Below are 20,214 nucleotides of genomic sequence, written 5' to 3'. Positions count from 1 at the left end.
AGTTTTAAACGTTCAATTTTAAGGTCTCCAAGACCTATGATAATTTTCACAAAGAAAATGGCAAAGGGCCTGGGCCCACTCCCTGATCCACCTTCCTGAGGCACTCAATCCTTCCCCCACTAAACTACTAACCCCTCCCTATCCTTACACCCTTCCTCCCAGTTCATTTTAAGCCCTCTCAACATAGCCATCCAGCTCCAAGTTGTAAGATTATATATAGGCAGGCCCAGAGCCTGAGCTTAACAGAGCTGGGAGGGAAACTGCAGATGATTTCCACACTGAGTCCTAATGCCTGCAGTTTCTACTGTGTCTCAAACCTGCTCTTCCTACACAAAATAGGATAGTCCTTCTCCCCACCCCCACCCCTGCCCCCATGGTACATCTTTACCTTATTACTACACTGAGAATGCACCCTCTTGCTTTTATTTCTCCTTGCAGTTAGTTGCTATGCTTTACAGATTGTGTGTCTATCTGATTCATGTGTGTGTGTGTGCACATGCACACACATGCACACACATGCACACACACACACACACACACACACACACAAGTGTTTATAGATATGTAGATCACTTGGTACATCTTACAGAGATTCAGATGTCTTTTGGATATGGATAAGTGCTAGCAGTGACTGTTGCTTGTGGGGATCCAGATGTGGGTCCACTCTTCCTTTGGGTTGCTTCAGACCTACCAACCAACACCGCCCCTATATCCAAAGCCTCAGCAGGCACCCCAGGCCTGGGATCTCTTACAAATGGCACAGTTCTCAATTCCAGAATACCTCACCACTAACCCAACATGGATTTGGAGGGGTTATCAAGGAAAGTCTCCTACATGGCTCAGTTTCTCAGGGATTTGTTCTAGACAGAGGCAGGCTCTATGTCAACGTATTTCTCATACCTGCATTCCACAGGTACACATACCCGCTGCCCTTGGACAGCTAACATTCTGATCTTTTCTCAGAATGAAAGGGAAAGCAGAAGTCTCGAATCTCCCAAGAATGGGCAGTGCAAAAGTCTCCCTGCAAAGTTGAAGGTCACATAGGCTAATAGAAATGTCCAGGTCCTGGGCTACATCGACCTGGGGACCCTGGGTGTTTCCTCTATGCCCATCAGCCTCACTCTTCCCAGGAAGGCCACAGACAAAGGACAATCATGCCCTTTATTGCCTTCTCAGCACAGAACAAATGCCAGCCTCACTTGTGTGACTAGTGCTCCTTCCTCCTTGCTCTGTTTCCCTACAGCAGCTCTCAGGCAAGAGGGTGATGGGTTTTCCTGGCGATCATCTGACTTCTCTCTGTCTTGCCAACGCTCAACATGGCATCACCCCCTCATGCTCCTAGTATCAAAGTTGAGCACAGAGCAAGCACACTGGCTTTCCTAGAAATGTATCTTGGTCACAAGGGCATCAAGCTCTCAGGGCCTTACATTTCTTTACTTGGCTGAACAGAGGTTGTATGTGTGCAGATCCACTCTCCTGGGAATACACATGCCTCCTGTTTTGTTGACCTCCATAAATACTTTATGTTCCAATTTTAAATGCTCACTGGCCATCACCCGAACGGAGTCCCCCTTTCCCTGCCCACATAATGAGCCCCTCACCACTTTCTTTGTCAACCTCACTGTATTTGGAAATCAAAGTTTGCCATCACTAACGTTTTGGAAATCCTTTATTAGTGGCATTTGAACTATTTCTAAAGATGAACAACTGAGAATGACATAATCATAAGCTATGGTTCTGGCTCAGTAGGAAAGAGCTCTTGGACTTCATTTAGAGTTTTCTCTTATCTTTATAATAAGCAGATGTGGTGTTGAAAGCCAGGTGTTATGAAAGTTTTCCAGAAAAGCAGAATCCTAGAGAATCTTTTCTAATAGAGAACGTCAGAGACAGTGACAGAGAGAGAGAGAGAGAAACAGAGAGAGAGAGAGAGAGAGAGAGAGAGAGAGAGGGTTTGTGTGTGTATTGTGTGTGATGGTGATTGGCTTTGCTTTGCTTTGCATTGCTTTGCTTTGCATTGCAAGTATCAGAGAACAAAGGATCTTACAGTCCATGGACAGTAGGAGGTTAATATCCAGGAACCAACAGCTGCTTATTTCAGAGATAAAAGAAAGTTCTTTAGTTAAACAAAATTAGCTAATACCAGGTTAATTTCACAGTTTGTGCCATTAAATGCTTTGAAACCCTGGACACATTTTGGTTCAAAAGGCAAAAACAATGCTTCTCGTCACAATTCCAAAATTTCAATATACTCTTTGTGGAAATACAATACAAACAAACAAAATAATAAGGATACTTGGTACTTACATTGTAGTTTATCCTGTCTGGTTTAGATTTTCAGTGAAATCTCATGCAATTTGCTTGCAACTCTCCTCCTTTCTATGACTTCTTCATGTGTGTATATCTGTTTGCTCTATAGCTTTAAAAGTTGGGTGATAGAACAAAGTATGTCAGGACTCCTTGAGCTGTTCCTGTTATGTAAGCCCCAATTTCACCATTATTGTAGAAGTTTCTCCCAGATATTGGTGCTGTGGTCAGTGCCTTGGTTGGGACTTCTTGGTGTGGCCATGAAAATGGTCATAGCAGGAAGTATCAAGCAGAGGTGTGGGGATGGTATCTAACAAAAAACCAGCATCTCACAAGCTCTCCAAGAATAGCCATCAATTCCAGTACTCACCTCTAAGCAGCTAGTGGGGTGAGCATTCTGGAGAAAAGAGCTATAATTATATCCTAGACAGCGCACTGCTTGCAAAACTCAAGCCAGAATTAACTCAAAAGCTTTCTTGCACAAGTATACTCTGTGCACAAAGAGGAAGGACAGAGAGAGGAGGATAGAGAAGCAGAGGAGGAGGGGGAAGAGAAGAGGAGGAGGAGAATGAGGAGGAGAATGAGCAGAAGGAGGAGAAGGAGGAAGAGGAAGAGGAGGAGGAGGTGGAAGAGAAAGAGATGAAGGAAGATATGTAACATGTAGGTCCAGGTGAAGAAGAGAAAGTTTATGTATGGCCAAAGGCCATATGAAGGAAACAATGAGGTCCTTGTCCTGTATCTATGGCTCTCTGCATATAATTCACACAAAGGAGAAAAACAAAACAAAACAAAAATCAACCACAAATGACATGGAGAACCCTGTAGAAACTCTCCAGAGAAAGATACAGAAGCATCCATTGGAATGGATATATTTGTCTTCATTTGTATTAGGACCCTTTGTTGATTACTGGCATTGAAACGGCACTGAAACACACCCATGAAAAATCAACCACTTGGAAGTCCAGTAGCTTCAACTAACTGTTCCATTGGATTCCAGAGAACCGCCTTTTAACTGATTTACAGAAAAAATGCATCTAAGTTAGTGTTCACAATGGATGGTTTTGAAAATCAACTAAAACACAAAACAGTAGTTTTACAATAGTTTAATTGTTTCAAAGAGTTCAGTACATCAGCTAATACGCCATGTTGTCATATAGCACTTAGTGTATAAGATGTCACAGTCGAGGCTCCATGCCTGCTATTATCTTCCACCCTATGTTTTAGAGTTGTGCCAGGGTTGCATAGACGATTCAAAAGTTTATGGCTAACAGAGTTACTATGAAGGAAACATTATGGGAGATTAATGTGATGAAACTGGAGCAGGCTAACTGAAGGTCTGGGTTTGTAATTTGGTGTCAACAAGTCTATGTGTAGTTCCTTGAGCTCTCTTAAAGAAACTGTAGCAGGGGTTTCTGTGTACACTGTTCATTTCTCTTTTAAGCTTGTTTGTAAGAACCAGAGTGGGTAACTTTGAACCATTCCTTAGCTTAACAATCTGGCCGTTGAGCCAATGGGCAGATGACCATTCATCACCTCAAGTATACTTGCCCCCCCTTTACCTTTTGCATTACTATATGTGGCATCTTAAGTGTTGGTACATCCACTTAGCTTGCCTATGTAGCTTGGCGCTTTGTTCATTTTGTTTCTGATTCTTAGCTAGCCCTTGAAAACATAGCTTCGTCTGTAGTGCTTTTATACAAAAAAATTTATGCTGCTAAAACCGTTTATTCTGTAGAGATAGATAATAAAAGAGAAGCAGAGTGTGACTTCTCATGCATAAACACAAGGTAAAGCCTTATTTCACCCAAAGATGTTATAGAGAGCTCAGCATAGGTCAAAGAACAACTGGGCTTTGCACAGTGTGGAGGAGAAGTGAAAAATACACACACACACACACACACACACACACTCACCACACACACACTCACCACACACACACTCACCACACACAGCACAGACACGACAGACTTTACATACTCATGATGTAGTTTTGTGTGCTAGAGAGAGACCTCAATAAACAGAAAGATGCCTTTGATCTACAAAGGAGTGTTTCGCATGCTAAAGAGGCACAGCCTGTGTTTTCACAGCATGAAGTTGTGTTATGTTTTTCACAGATGAGTATTGAAGACTTACAGATAAAGAATGGTTTCCATGGTGATGCTGGAAGGACATGACAGCCAGCCCTGACCTGACTGCACTGTGTTTTTCCCTGCTCAGAAATGAGCTTCTGCATCCTAGTCATTAGAATGCTCAACCTGAGTGAAACTTTATATCTGTCCCCTGTGGGGGCTATAGAGAGGTAATATGCAGCCAGGCATCCAGTAAGGGCCCTTGACCTTTGCCATGAGATGCCTGGGAGATCCTATTGGCCAGACAGAAAGATAAGAGTGGGATAATAGGCTGTGAGGAATTAACAGCTGCCTTTGTCCCTGTAAAACCTGCTTATCTGTGGGAAAGGGGATGAAAGGGTCTTGCATTATTACATAACAGGAATGAAAAGTATTTTCTTGCCCAGCTGGATATTTGTAATGTGTCCCCTTGTCATGTTTGCTTCAAAACTCCACTTTACCCACCGTACCCCCCACTCCCCCCCCCACTTTACCACGGCATGCCGTATTAGCTCTAAAGCTGTTTGCTGTCGTTGAGCTAGCATAAGAATAAATGCATTTCATTTAAATTGGATCTAAGTCTCTGGTTTCTTCTGTGGAATCAAATGCCACAGCAATGCAACTAGTACTATGTAAAACAAAAAATATGTAGATGCATTTCTAAGCATTGTCCTTCCTTATATACTGCATGTCTTTACACACATTTTGTAACCCAAAAGGAAGAAACTGGAATGGGACCTTTATTACAACAGGAGGGAAGTCAGTATCCAAACCAACTAGGAATCCCAGGCTGTAAAACTATAGCAAGGGGGAGTGTTGGCATAGGTAGGAGAAGAGGCCAGTGTCCTGAGACTGCCTACCACAGGGCTTTACTGAGGTGCTCCTGCCATGGTGTATGCTCACCAGTGATGTCAGCTGTCAGTAAGTAGGTTAGCTGCTGCTGGTGGAACTTGTGCTGCTGCTGGTGTTGCTGATACTGCTGATGCTGCTTCTGTTGTAGTGCATCCCAGTGGGGATGTTCACAGGCTGCAAATAAAAGCTTTGCTGGTTCTTGGAGGACAGGTGTGCAGCTCTAGCCCAGTCTTGTCTGTTTGTGAGGGCGTGTGGGCTCCTGTCCCACTGCAGCAGCTCATTGTACAGTTTTGTTGAGGCAACTGCAGGCTGCAAAGTGCCACTCTTCTGTGGCACTTTAGCCCTCCGATGAGGCTGATATTTATAGTTTGGGTACTTCTCTCTGTGTAGGGTCTTCAGTCTCTGTGCCTCCTGGAAAAAGGGCCTTTTTTCAGCTTCCGTAAGGCTTTTCCACCTGTATCCCAGCTGCTTGCTGATCTCTGTATTTTGCATGCTGGGATTCTGCTGGGCCAACTTGCGCCTCTCACCACAGGACCACACCATAAATGCATTCATGGGGCGCTTGACATGGCTCTCCATGCTCTCAAGACAGTTGTCACCAGTCTCAAAGCTTGTCTCTTCTCCAGAGCTTAAGATATCCTGTGGCTGTGGGGCTGAACACTAACAAGCAAGATCTGAAATGCTGAATATAGTGGAAGAATTATGATTGCAACCAAGAACACAAAAATCAGATGAGAGAGGCAGAGATTCACACACACACACACACACACACATACACACACAGAGATAGAGAGAGAGAGAGAGAGAGAGAGAGAGAGAGAGAGAGAGAGAGAGAGACAGAGAGAGAGACAGAGAGAGACAGAGAGAGAGAGACAGAGAGAGAGAGAGAGAGAGAGAGAGACAGAGAGGAGCTAAAAGCTACTATCCAAAATGTGTTTGTAACAAAGATTTTAGTATTTAAAGTGTCTAAGAAAATACTTGTCCCTCCTCCCTCAGGACCTCCCTAGTCCAGCCCAACTAATCTACCTTGAATCCACCCCAACAAACCTACACATTGTCAACCAAAACCTCTCTAGTTTGTGAATGGTGTAGACTGCACTCCTTAAAAATCTGTCTCTTTCTCTTTGATCATTCTGTCGCAACAAGTATCATACTAATGAGTTCTTTTGCCCTGTAGTGTACATGATATTTAGGATGGACTACCATCAGAAATAAGCAAGCATGCAAAAGTAGTGGAGAGGGTTAAAGATAAGCATGAAACCTATCATTTGTCTCCTTGTCCACTAAGGCAGGCAGCATGGAAAACACAAAGAAATAGTCTATCCTGGCTCAATAGCCCAGTATAAATACCTATGCCGTGAAAGACAGAAACAAAACAAAATAAAACCACTAGTAGTGCACAGACTGAGGTTTGGAGTTTGAAGCTACAAGAAATAAATATCAGCAAAGATTTCAAGACCTTTGCTTCTTTTCTTTGACGTATCTCAATGCATCATAAAAGTCATTGGTACAAATTTCTTACATAGTAATATTATAATTATTTTTTATTAGGATTGGTTTTCTTACAACCTACAGTTGTTGCTGGCAGTTTTCTAATGTTGGTCTGAGAACTCTATTATTTACAGATATGCAGACACACACACACACACACACCATAGACACATAACTACTACACAACTACTGCAGAGAGACTCTGATCCCAGACGCTAGAGAGACATTTGCCTCACCTCTTTCCAGGTCCTTGTACAAGACCTCTGGCAAGACCTCTATGTGTGTGTGTTCTATTCAATTGATCTTCCTGCCTGTCTCTATACCAATATCAAACAGTTTTTATCACAATTGCTCTGTAGTAGAGCTGGAGCTCAGGGATGGTGATTCTGCCAGGAGATCTTTTGTTGTGGAGAATAGTTTTTGCTATCCTGGGTTTTTTGTTATTCCAAATGAATTTGCAGATTTCTCTTTCTAGCACTATGAAGAATTGACTTGGAACTTTGATAAGGATTTCATAGAATCTGTAGATTGCTTTTAGCAAGATGGCCATTTTTACTATATTAATTCTGCCAATCCATGAGCATGGGTGATCTTTCCATCTTCTGCGATCTTCTTTGATTTCTTCCTTCGTAGGCTTGAGGTTCTTGTCATACAGATCTTTCATTTGTTTGGTTAGAGTCACACCAAGGTATGAAATATTATTTGGGACTGTTGGGAAGGGTGTCATTTCCTTAATTTCTTGTTCAGCTTGTTTATCCTTTGGCAGTTTTCTAATGTTGGTCTGAGAACTCAATTATTTACAGATATGCACACACACACACACACACACACACCATAGACACATAACTACTACACAGCTACTGAACTTTCTACTCTTAAAAAAGGGTCATGAGTCCTTCTGGACTGCAGAGGGACTCTGATCCCAGAAGCTAGAGAGACATTTGCCTCACCTCTTTCTAGGTCCCTGTACTAGACCTCTGGCAAGACCTCTGTGATTTGTTTGAGGTCTACGAAGGCTATTGATTCTTCACAAGGAGAATGTGACTGGCCCAGCAGATAATCGATTCTTTGAAGTGGACTCACTGACTGCAAACTCCTTTTTAAGAATTGCAAAGCTTTAATAGAAAAGAAACTGGGGAAGACCCTTGAGGACATCGGTACAGGGAGAAAGTTTCTGAACAGAACACCAATAGCGTATGCTCAAGGCGGCCATGCTGCAACCTCTGAAGCCCTTGGCATGGGGCACCTTGGCAGCAACAAGTGGCAACATTCTGGGGATTTGAAGCACTCCCTGGTGAAGAGGCCTTACTGCTGATGGTGGAAGTCCAGGAGGTGGTGGAGGTGGACACCCAAGTGCAGGAAGACCAGAGGCAAGAAGAGGATGAGGCCAGAGACAAGGTTCAGGAAGGCCTGTGGGAACAGCCTGGGAGTGGTCTAGCAAAACACCATTCCCCATGGAGGGACTGGAGCTACTGCAGTCCTAAATAGGCTCAGTCAATGCCCAAGCCAGCAGTGTGCAGGAGAGGCTCAAGAGACATGTAGCTGAGAGGAACAGTAGTCACCTGGGAAGCAGACAGGCTGTGATCCAGGGCATCCCAGGCTGCTGGGCCACATCAATATCCTTAGTGGTGTTCACACTTCAGGGGAGAGCAGATGTGTAAGAAGATATTGGGTAGGGCATCAGTGGAGATGGAAGGTCACCGTGTTTGCTGTCTATGGTGGCCTATGCTGTTGAATGACTGAGACCAGAGCACTTGGCATAAAGAAGACTTTCTCTGCAATCTTGCATGGCTTTGGATATCTTACAAATGTGATTACTATGGGGATAATCTGCTTAAGTGTCTCTGAGAATAGGTGACCCGTCCAGCAGGTCCAGGTATTCCAGGGTCTGAAAGAGGCACTACCTTGAGGGTCAAAAATGGGGGGAAGAGAAAAGGGAAGCCAAGCACGCTAACAAAATCAGCGTCAGTAAGTGTTGTGTTAAGGCCTCATTTAATATTGGGGAGACGAACAGGTTTTAAGGCTTACAGAGTCCGAATAGCTTGGGACGACGGTTCCCCACATCTCCTCTTTTTTTCTTTCTTAAGTTGGGGGTGGCTATGGAAAGAGGGTCGGTGGAGAGCCTGTTTTAGGCTAGGTGGTTTTGCCCCCACGTCCAGCACAGCAGTAACTAGGCCTTTTTAGATCCTAGGAGGGCAGGGCCTCTGCCTTAGGCTATGTAAGTTGCACCCACTCCTGGCATCACATCCCACTCCAATGGGTTAATCAGGCCCTTGGTGGGTGTGACGGGCATCCAGGTAGAGGACTCACAATAATCCCATCATGGAGTCACCCTGCAGCCAATAGGTGGTGTGCATCTGGCTCCTGTCATTGGCTACTTCACAGCTTATGGCCCTCAGCCACTATTAGGAGCAGGAGGTCACCCTCCCTGACATTGACTTTTCTACTGCTTATGGAACCAAGAAAGCTCTGTGCCTGCAGCAAGGGTGGAGAACTGAAGGCCAATGGTTGCTACCTCTGTGTTGGTGGAAGAGAGGTTTTCAGCTGAAACTGGTTAATCTGTTAAAAGTCTAGGGGCCAAATGACAAAAGCAACAAAAGACCCAGGAGGGGCCCCAAAAGGCTAGGGAGCAAGGTGGAAAGCCAGGGAGAAGTCTCAGCATCAGCATACTCTGGCAGCATCCTGTAGAAAGAACACAAACATGCCTCTTCTCTACACTTAGAGTTCCCTGACATTAAAATTTTTAAATTTTTGTAGTATATAGAGATGTGATTCTCCCTTCTTTTATTATAAAAATATTGTTGTAAAGTTCTATCAGCTTGTTCCATAATATCTTGCCTCTGCGAATTATGAGGAATCTCAGTAATATGACTAATATTAAATTATTAATAAAACATCTCAAATGACTGACTATAATAATCAGTTATAATATTTGTCTTAATCTGATTTGGAACATTCAGTATAAAAAATAACATATGTAAAAACAATTATGACTAGAAAGCTTGAAAAGCTGTCAATGGTCATATGTATATTTTCATTAATTTTTTGAATTGCATTTGTATTGTAAAAGTTAAGAATTAGTAGCATTAAAGAATAAACAATTTCAAGCAATTGTAAGCCATGAGTTTTATATATATATATATATATGTGTGTGTGTGTATATATATGTATATATATACATATATATATATATATAATTAATATATAAATAAAAAGTTTGATTTTTAACATTTTAAGAAGAATAGCTACAGCACCCAATTCAATTATCTGTGCTGAAGCAAGGGGACACCCAAAAGCATAAATGTGATCCAATCATGAGCTTTACTCCCATAGTAGATGCATTTTTATAAGATGCATGTATAAATCTATAACAATAAAATATATGTATAGAAGCATATCTTTAACAATTTATCTTTTAGGTAACAGTTATTAATTTTGCCTAAAAATGGCTTGACATGTAATAAATCAACCATCAGTGTTTTGTAATAACCAATTTGGTTGCTGTTTGAAACAAGGAACAAACGTTTTTTACCTTAAAAACAGAGGTTTAGGTCTTCCACGGGCAAGCTTAAGATGAGGTTAATATAAGATAAAGCCAATTAATATATTCTAACAACCTTTAAAAATCATTTATGTAATATTTCTAAAAGTCCATAGTTAGGAAAAAAGGCCTGTAACAAACATTCCATGAACATTATACACTGAAGAATTTAAGATCCTAGCTTCTTGTATTGAGAAAGAGACAAAACACTTTTCTCATTTAAGGTAAGGCTATTAGCCATTCTTTGAGGAAAAAGCCTTCTAATGAAATTGTTTTATTGCTTCTTTAGAGTTAGAAGCAAATGCTTTTATGATTGTCAGAATGTAAAGCAAAAAACACCCTATGGGGTAGACAGGCCAAATGTTAATGCCTTTATATCTTCTATATTCATATTGACCTTTCAATGTTTTGAACTGCGTTTTAAACCACACCCAGATAAGAATGTAAGGAATGTCCTTTTAGCCAAACATTCCCTAGTTGAGGCCTGTAAGGCAAAAATAGTTTTTCACAAGCTTCCACTGAGGTAGCCCCAAGCCTTGTATTAATTCAAATGTAAATTCCTTTTTTTTTTTTTTTTTTTTTTTTTTTTTTTTGCCCAAGGACCCACCTTGAGTCCTTGGCAAGGACATTCTCTGCAGTTCCTCAAACTTAACCACCTTCTAAACTGAGCTTTTTATCTAAGACCAGACCCAAACCCCGCCTGTCCAGTCCAGCAAGGACAACAACTTGAGGATTGAATAACCAAAGGAACCTGTAGTTCCAGGTTCCCGGAAGAATCCTAGTTTCATAGTAGTCAATTAGCCTGTTTGATATCAAATAAATTTCCACTGAGATCTCCCTTTTAATTTTGGAGGGTTAAATTTTGCTTCTACCGTTGTAGCCTATAAACTTGTGGAAAAGTGGCAATAGGTCTATAATGGCCACAGCAGTATCATTCTTAAAATTATCTTAATTACAAAATATGTTAAGAATGATGAGCTTTTAACAGGCTCAAACAGCAGCCAATGGCACAGTGGCAATTTTTATTGTAACTCAATTTTTCCTTGCAATGTTAGAGCACAACTCTAAGAAAATTTTGGAAACAAATCCCAATTCTAAACAATCAATGGCGAACACAACATTTTTACAGAGCAAGGTTTGTCTGCCTGTTCTTATGTTCAAGTGTATGACAGTGTAACTTATTAAAGAGACATTATTTTGAATCATATTTCTTATAAGTCTAATCTCCAGGTCAAGAGTCACACAAAACACCTTGCCAATTTAGAAGCATCTTAGAGGCCTCTATTTCTTGGGTTGCGTCATGCCACGTGTAGCTAGTTAAAATGGCTCTGACACTGAATCGCCAGTTTTAAACAAACCTTTTCTTAATAACACTATACCTTTTAAATCATAGCCAATTAATTTATAACTCTATAGTCAAGATATGTAAAACCTTATACCATTAAGACCTAATTAAAAGCAAGAATAAAGCGATTACAGGAATCTTATGAGGTAAACCAGAGTTTTCCCAAACTGGAAGTTATTGGTCCTTTAAGAGAAAAAGTTGAGCACATTGCCGCTGCCGGGTCTACCGGCTTGTGGCCCGCAGAGTTCTGGGGTCCCTCCAAGCCGGAGCAAGGCCAAGTAACTTTGAGGCGCTAGCACTCTGTCTCTAGCTGCTGCCCAGGGCCAATTGTCTGTGGCCCGCAGAGTTCCGGGCACTCTCTGGCGGCCGCTGTTATTGCCTGTGCCCGCGCACCATGCGCTGCCCTGTGCTCTGCCTCCAAGTGCTGGGATTAAAGGTGTGCACCACCATTGTCCACTGCTGCACATATTTTTTTTTTAGCTGTGTTTTACTCCTACTTATGAATGTGAGGCACCTCAAATTAGCCTCCTCTGTGTAAACTAGGACTGACAGGACTGAGAGCAAATAAAGCTTTTTTACCATTTTTTTTCTTTTTAACATAAAACATAAAAACGACCAACCATTCAGCCAAACAAAACAATAGATAACACAAATTGACACACATATGAACAAGTTTTGGTGCACCAAAAGACAAACAACAGACAGTGAGGAAACTTGATGTCCCAAAGAGATCCAAATATCTTAACCCGAACTAAGGAGATCTCCCGTAGGTTTCAGAGAAAAAACAGGACATCTCCCACTTTCCTGTCCTCCCCAGGAGAGTTTTGAAATAGTTTTTCAGCCATTATTATTTATTTATTTTTTATACCGTGTCCTACACATGGAAAAACTGCTTTTCTGCAACCTGCTTTTTCTCCTGTTTAAGATTTAACAAGGGGGAAGGAGGATGCCTAGTTGAACACACACACCTGTGGAGAGGGAAGGAGAGCCCAGGAATTTCTCTGCAGTCCAGGTCTCACATGCTGCCCGTGAGAGGTTTCTCCCTGGCTGCCTCAGCAGCAGTCTCTGACTTCTACCTGCATGGGTCTCCCCTGTCCATTTTTGCCTAATCCCTGTCCAGGGAGATAGCCCTGGGAGACCATTTGTTGAGCAATAACCTCTTTGGGATCACACATAAGGACTTTCATTTGAGAGAGAATGTCTCTTCCCCAGAGATTAACAGGCAGACCGGGAACCACGAAGGGCTGAGTAGAGCCAGTATTTCCCTCACTGTCCTCCCAATCAGCAACTGTGAGCTCTGGAGAGTATTTTTTTGATTGTCCAATCCCTGCAGATGGGTCAGAGAGGCTTGCAAAGGCCAAGGGGTGGGGGGTGGGGCAAGCACTTTGCGAGATCACAGTAGAATTGGCACCTGAGTCTAAGATGCCCTCAAAGCTTTTACCATTTATTTTAAGGCTGATGATATAGGACAATCTCTGGTGATTGCCTGGACCCAGTAAAGGTCTGAGGTATAGGGTGGCGGGCCACGTGGAGGGGCTTGTTTTGGCTCTGGCTTTTTCTAGGCATTTGACTTTGAAATAAATCTTGAAGTTAGAGTGACCATTTGTCCCTCGTAGCTCCTCTAAGAGGGCTACGTGCTCTCTGCAGCTTTTCTCCTCCAAGTTGGCTTTCTCCCCGGGGAGGGAGGACGTCTCTTAACTTAAGGGCATACAGCAAGGGATGGGTCCCTCAGGAGCAGAGGATAAAGAGAAATTACAGGAGTAGATGGCAGGGACTCAGACCTGTCTCTAATGACCAAGGAAGGTTTTGGAGAGTTCTTTTTAGGGGAAAGCAGGGTCACAGAAGCTGCCGGAGACAAAGGGCAGAGGCAATATTCAGCAGGGACCTCATTCGCACTCTGAATGAGCCCCCAGTAACTAAGAATGTATCAGACATTGGTTCACCTGTACCTGTTTTCAAAATCTTATTAATTTCTTTACCAACCTTATTCCATGTTAGCGGGTGAAATCAGGTCCACTTAAAACCAACCAAAGACATTTTTTCATGACAAAACAAAAGAACTTAATTAAATCTTTTTTCTTAACTCTTATTCCTCTGTCCCTGAATGATTGCTTGATTTCTCCTATGAGTCAAGTCTCTTTAGCCTCTTTTTTTACCCCAATGACAATCAGACGACAATGTTTGGCCACTTACCTGGCCCTCCAGTGACTCACGAGTGATGCAGTCTGTGGGGTCCTTCTTTTCCCGGGATTTCTCCTCCGTCATCCGGTAGTTGACCATACTTCGGGTTCCTGGTTTGGGCCCCGCTCTGACCCGTCCAGCAGGTCCAGTTATTCCAGGGTCTCGAAGAGGCACTACCTGAGGGTCAAAAATGGGGGGAAGAGAAAAGGGGGGCTAAGCATGCTAACAAAATCAGAGTCAGTCTGGGTTGTGTCAAGGCTACATTTAATGTCAGGGAGAAGAACAGGTTTTTAAGGCTTAGAGAGAAGGAATTGACCATCACACAAGAGCAAAGGAGGGAAGGGCAGAGACACCCCTAGCGATGGAAGCAGGAAGCAAGGAGGTCATCCAAGTGGGGACACTGAGAGTTAACTCCAGGAACATTCCCCAGTTAGGGCAGGAACATCTTGTGGTATTCTCGGGGATCTTCTCACACCAATAGCTCAAGGGGAAGGCTCTAGTTAATTGTTTTTCCTTCTCAGCAGCTGCCACCTTAGGGCTGTGAGTAAGCATAAGTCGGAATAGCTTGGGACAGTTGCCCACATATAGGCATGCTTGATTTAGTGCATGCCTGCATGGATGTATACGTGAATTTCTGCTTTTCCTTTCCTTCTGTGTGTGTTTCTGTGTGTGTGTGCATGCACACACTTGTGTGCATGTGAGGGCCGGTGTGCACACATTTGAGTGTGCACATGTTAACCTGTGTGACTGTGTTTGTCTGCTGTGTGTGCAATAGAGAAGGACATTGTCTTACTTAGGGTCTGACTGCTGTGAACAGACATCATGACCAAGGCATCTCTTAGGAGGACAACATTTAACTGGCACTGGCTTACAGGTTCAGAGGTTCAGTCCATGACCATCAAGATGGGAGTAGGGCAGCATGCAGGCAGGCATGAAGCAGGCAGATCTGAGAGTTCTATATCTTCACCTAAAAGCTGCTATCAGAATATTCACTTCCAGACAGCTAGGGAGAGGGTCTTAAGCCCACACCCACAGTAACACGCCTACTCCACAAGGTCACACCTCCAAATAATCCTACTCCCTGGTTGAGTTTATGCAACCCATGCCAGCCAGGCCAAGGAAAAACATTCAGACTTCCCAAGGAAATCTTGGAACATTATTTGGGAAATAAGGCCAGCTGCCAGGTTTCCTGATTCCTTCTCAAACACATGACTGATTTCATAAAATGTTCTTAGCTAGGCCCCTGCCACAATGGGCACCCTTTCCACCACTATGTGGAGACAGCGAGGAGTGCAATCTTCTGGGAGCTTCTAGGGGTCTCATGCCTTTGCAAGGTGGATTGACTAGCTTGTGTCTCCCAAGAGTCATGTGTCTTGGCTTCTCAAGTGCCTGTCTTCTGTCCTTGTCCCCTCCACTCTGTACTCCCACGTCTTATCACATTGCCACATCCAGGGTAATGTTTAATCTAGGCTCTCCCAGATTCCTTGTCCCTGTCCAGGCTCTCCCTTTCTACAATAAACCTTCTCTTCTACCATACCTAGGAACACTCATATCCTTTCTTTTTATTTTCCTTTTATCTTCATTTATCACCAACATCAGTTACCTAAGGGTTAAATCAAGAGCAATTCTTTCAGAGAAAGATGGACATGGCCTTACTTCCAATTATACCAACTAAATACTTAGCTCACACAGATCACCCAGAACCCTCATTGTCTCTCAGCAAATGTCACAATTTCTGATTCCCTTTGAGCCTGTGCTAAGACCCAACAGTGCTTTAATATTATATCAGAATCTTAATTTTTTTTTTTACAAGCTCACTATGTAAGTCTTATGCTTTGGCATCTCTACAAATTACAATGAAAGTAGGTTTAAAAAGCAGGAAAAGTCACACTTATGGCTATGGAGGGGGTTTATAAAGGAGAAAAACACTGCAGGTGGGGATTTCCAAGACTTGGCATTACAGGAGAGTGGAGAGGAATGCTGGTCTTTAAGCTAATTGATTTACAGCACCTGGTTAAACCACAGGGAGAGAACCTAGATCAAAAGGAGCATCTTGACCTGGGAAAGACTTATGTTTTCTTAGCCTACTAGGTTATCAGCCAGCTGCACCGGCTGTTTCTGTTTTGCAGCTGCCAGGGACAGGGCCATGCCTCTGTTAGGGCAAGTTCATTTCTAATGGAATCTTATGAACAAAGTCGAGTTTCTTCTGCTGCCTCAGACCCTTTAAGAGAGAGAGAGAGAGAGACAGAGAGAGAGAGAGAGAGAGAGAGAGAGAGAGAGAGAGAGACAGAGAGAGACAGAGAGAGAGAGACAGAGACAGAGAGTCAGAGACAGAGACAGAGAGAGAGACAGAGAGAGACAGAGAGAGACAGAGAGACAGAGAGAGACAGAGACAGAGAGACAGAGAGACAGAGAGACAGAGAGGGAGAGGGAGAGGGAGGGAGGGAACAGGAAGAGGAACAGGACGAGGTACCTGTACAACCCTGGGTGAACATTCCTAACCCAGGGTTTCTCAGCAGTGGGTATACCTGATAGTAGGCCCCTGGTGAAGCACCCAGCCTACATGCAGGAGCATGAACTGAGAAAGTATTTATGAGAAAGTATCCTTCTGTGAAGGACCAGAGTATCCATACTTTGTTCTTCCTTCTTCTTGGACATCATCTCATCTGTGAATTGTTGCCAGGGACAGTCCCAGCCAGGAAGATGCAGATCCCAGGGGGAACTTTGGATTTCAGGAGAGGAGCAGGTTCAGCAGTGACAGACAGAAACAACCACACACAGAGGTGGTTTGAATCTGAATGTATTTAGGAGCTGTAAAGCAAGGATTTTTATACTGGAAGAGTTGGTATTACCATGTCAAAAATGTCACCAGTGAAGCAGGCACAATTATCATAACCATTTGGCACAAGGAAATGCAAAATCAATCAGGTACAATGTTTCTCATGTAACAGATTCAGAGGATCAATTTACAGATGTCATCAATCTTCCTGAGTAGAATACAGAGTCACTTGTAGTTTACAGTAAACCTTCAAAGAGTTTGAAGTTTCTTAAGCCCCTGGGTCTTAATAAGTTTTTGTGAGAAATTCTTATCTAGCATTTAGCTTTCACCTTGTAAAAGCCTCTTGACTTAATCAATGCTTTCCATACCCCAGTGTCAGAGCCACCCTCATACACATACACACAGCCATATAAACCTGCATGTTGTTGGAAGGTTGTAATTATGTAAGTGAGTATGAGGCAAAGCTTTGCAATTCTTAAAAAGGAGTTTGCAGTCAGTGAGTCCACTTCAAAGAATCGATTATCTGCTGGGCCAGTCACATTCTCCTTGTGAAGAATCAATAGCCTTCGTAGACCTCAAACAAATCACAGAGGTCTTGCCAGAGGTCTAGTACAGGGACCTAGAAAGAGGTGAGGCAAATGTCTCTCTAGCTTCTGGGATCAGAGTCCCTCTGCAGTCCAGAAGGACTCATGACCCTTTTTTAAGAGTAGAAAGTTCAGTAGCTGTGTAGTAGTTATGTGTCTATGGTGTGTGTGTGTGTGTGTGTGTGTGCATATCTGTAAATAATTGAGTTCTCAGACCAACATTAGAAAACTGCCAAAGGATAAACAAGCTGAACAAGAAATTAAGGAAATGACACCCTTCCCAACAGTCCCAAATAATATTTCATACCTTGGTGTGACTCTAACCAAACAAATGAAAGATCTGTATGACAAGAACCTCAAGCCTACGAAGGAAGAAATCAAAGAAGATCGCAGAAGATGGAAAGATTACCCATGCTCATGGATTGGCAGAATTAATATAGTAAAAATGGCCATCTTGCTAAAAGCAATCTACAGATTCTATGAAATCCTTATCAAAGTTCCAAGTCAATTCTTCATAGTGCTAGAAAGAGAAATCTGCAAATTCATTTGGAATAACAAAAAACCCAGGATAGCAAAAACTATTCTCCACAACAAAAGATCTCCTGGCAGAATCACCATCCCTGAGCTCCAGCTCTACTACAGAGCAATTGTGATAAAAACTGTTTGATATTGGTATAGAGACAGGTAGGAAGATCAATTGAATAGAACACACACACATAGAGGTCTTGCCAGAGGTCTTGTACAAGGACCTGGAAAGAGGTGAGGCAAATGTCTCTCTAGCGTCTGGGATCAGAGTCTCTCTGCAGTAGTTGTGTAGTAGTTATGTGTCTATGGTGTGTGTGTGTGTGTGTGCATATCTGTAAATAATAGAGTTCTCAGATCAACATTAGAAAACTGCCAGCAACAACTGTAGGTTGTAAGAAAACCAATCCTAATAAAAGATAATTATAATATTACTATGTAAGTAATTTGTACCAATGACTTTTATGATGCATTGAGATACGTCAAAGAAAAGAAGCAAAGGTCTTGAAATCTTTGCTGACATTTATTTCTTGTAGCTTCAAACTCCAAACCTCAGTCTGTGCACTACTAGTGGTTTTATTTTGTTTTGTTTCTGTCTTTCACGGCATAGGTATTTATACTGGGCTATTGATCCAGGACAGACTATTTCTTTGTGTTTTCCATGCTGCCTGCCTTAGTGGACAAGGAGACAAATGATAGGTTTCATGCTTATCTTTAACCCTCTCCACTACTTTTGCATGCTTGCTTATTTCTGATGGTAGTCCATCCTAAATATCATATACACTACAGGGCAAAAAAACTCATTAGTATGATACTTGTTGTGACAGAATGATCAAAGAGAAAGAGACAGATTTTTAAGGAGTGCAGTCTACACCATTCACAAACTAGAGAGGTTTTGGTTGACAATGTGTAGGTTTGTTGGGGTGGATTCAAGGTAGATTAGTTGGGCTGGACTAGGGAGGTCCTGAGGGAGGAGGGACAAGTATTTTCTTAGACACTTTAAATACTAAAATCTTTGTTACAAACACATTTTGGATAGTAGCTTTTAGCTCCTCTCTGTCTCTCTCTCTCTCTCTCTCTCTCTCTCTCTCTCTCTCTCTCTCTCTCTCTCTCTGTGTGTGTGTGTGTGTGTGTGTGTGTGTGTGTGTGTGTGAATCTCTGCCTCTCTCATCTGATTTTTGTGTTCTTGGTTGCAATCATAATTCTTCCACTATATTCAGCATTTCAGATCTTGCTTGTTAGTGTTCAGCCCCACAGCCACAGGATATCTTAAGCTCTGGAGAAGAGACAAGCTTTGAGACTGGTGACAACTGTCTTGAGAGCATGGAGAGCCATGTCAAGCGCCCCATGAATGCATTTATGGTGTGGTCCTGTGGTGAGAGGCGCAAGTTGGCCCAGCAGAATCCCAGCATGCAAAATACAGAGATCAGCAAGCAGCTGGGATACAGGTGGAAAAGCCTTACGGAAGCTGAAAAAAGGCCCTTTTTCCAGGAGGCACAGAGACTGAAGACCCTACACAGAGAGAAGTACCCAAACTATAAATATCAGCCTCATCGGAGGGCTAAAGTGCCACAGAAGAGTGGCACTTTGCAGCCTGCAGTTGCCTCAACAAAACTGTACAATGAGCTGCTGCAGTGGGACAGGAGCCCACACGCCCTCACAAACAGACAAGACTGGGCTAGAGCTGCACACCTGTCCTCCAAGAACCAGCAAAGCTTTTATTTGCAGCCTGTGAACATCCCCACTGGGATGCACTACAACAGAAGCAGCATCAGCAGTATCAGCAACACCAGCAGCAGCACAAGTTCCACCAGCAGCAGCTAACCTACTTACTGACAGCTGACATCACTGGTGAGCATACACCATGGCAGGAGCACCTCAGTAAAGCCCTGTGGTAGGCAGTCTCAGGACACTGGCCTCTTCTCCTACCTATGCCAACACTCCCCCTTGCTATAGTTTTACAGCCTGGGATTCCTAGTTGGTTTGGATACTGACTTCCCTCCTGTTGTAATAAAGGTCCCATTCCAGTTTCTTCCTTTTGGGTTACAAAATGTGTGTAAAGACATGCAGTATATAAGGAAGGACAATGCTTAGAAATGCATCTACATATTTTTTGTTTTACATAGTACTAGTTGCATTGCTGTGGCATTTGATTCCACAGAAGAAACCAGAGACTTAGATCCAATTTAAATGAAATGCATTTATTCTTATGCTAGCTCAACGACAGCAAACAGCTTTAGAGCTAATACGGCATGCCGTGGTAAAGTGGGGGGGGAGTGGGGGGTACGGTGGGTAAAGTGGAGTTTTGAAGCAAACATGACAAGGGGACACATTACAAATATCCAGCTGGGCAAGAAAATACTTTTCATTCCTGTTATGTAATAATGCAAGACCCTTTCATCCCCTTTCCCACAGATAAGCAGGTTTTACAGGGACAAAGGCAGCTGTTAATTCCTCACAGCCTATTATCCCACTCTTATCTTTCTGTCTGGCCAATAGGATCTCCC

At 42.8% G+C, this 20,214-nt stretch overlaps 2 protein-coding genes across 2 annotated transcripts; one reads left to right on the top strand and one right to left on the bottom strand.

The window, feature by feature from the left end:
* Positions 1 to 5,268: 5,268 nt before the first annotated feature.
* LOC127676071 (sex-determining region Y protein-like) lies at positions 5,269 to 5,912 on the bottom strand. The gene is given in 2 exon segments (XM_052171997.1): positions 5,269 to 5,417; positions 5,420 to 5,912. Coding segments are annotated over 2 exon segments (573 nt in total). The 5' UTR covers positions 5,844 to 5,912.
* Positions 5,913 to 18,961: 13,049 nt separating this feature from the next.
* Positions 18,962 to 19,605, top strand: LOC127676070 (sex-determining region Y protein-like). Its single transcript, XM_052171996.1, is given in 2 exon segments — positions 18,962 to 19,454; positions 19,457 to 19,605. Coding segments are annotated over 2 exon segments (573 nt in total). The 5' UTR covers positions 18,962 to 19,030.
* Positions 19,606 to 20,214: the final 609 nt, after the last annotated feature.

Source organism: Apodemus sylvaticus (assembly GCF_947179515.1).
Source record: "Apodemus sylvaticus chromosome Y unlocalized genomic scaffold, mApoSyl1.1 SUPER_Y_unloc_2, whole genome shotgun sequence".
Classification (NCBI taxonomy): domain Eukaryota; kingdom Metazoa; phylum Chordata; class Mammalia; order Rodentia; family Muridae; genus Apodemus; species Apodemus sylvaticus.
This window is presented reverse-complemented; position numbering and strand designations above follow the sequence as displayed.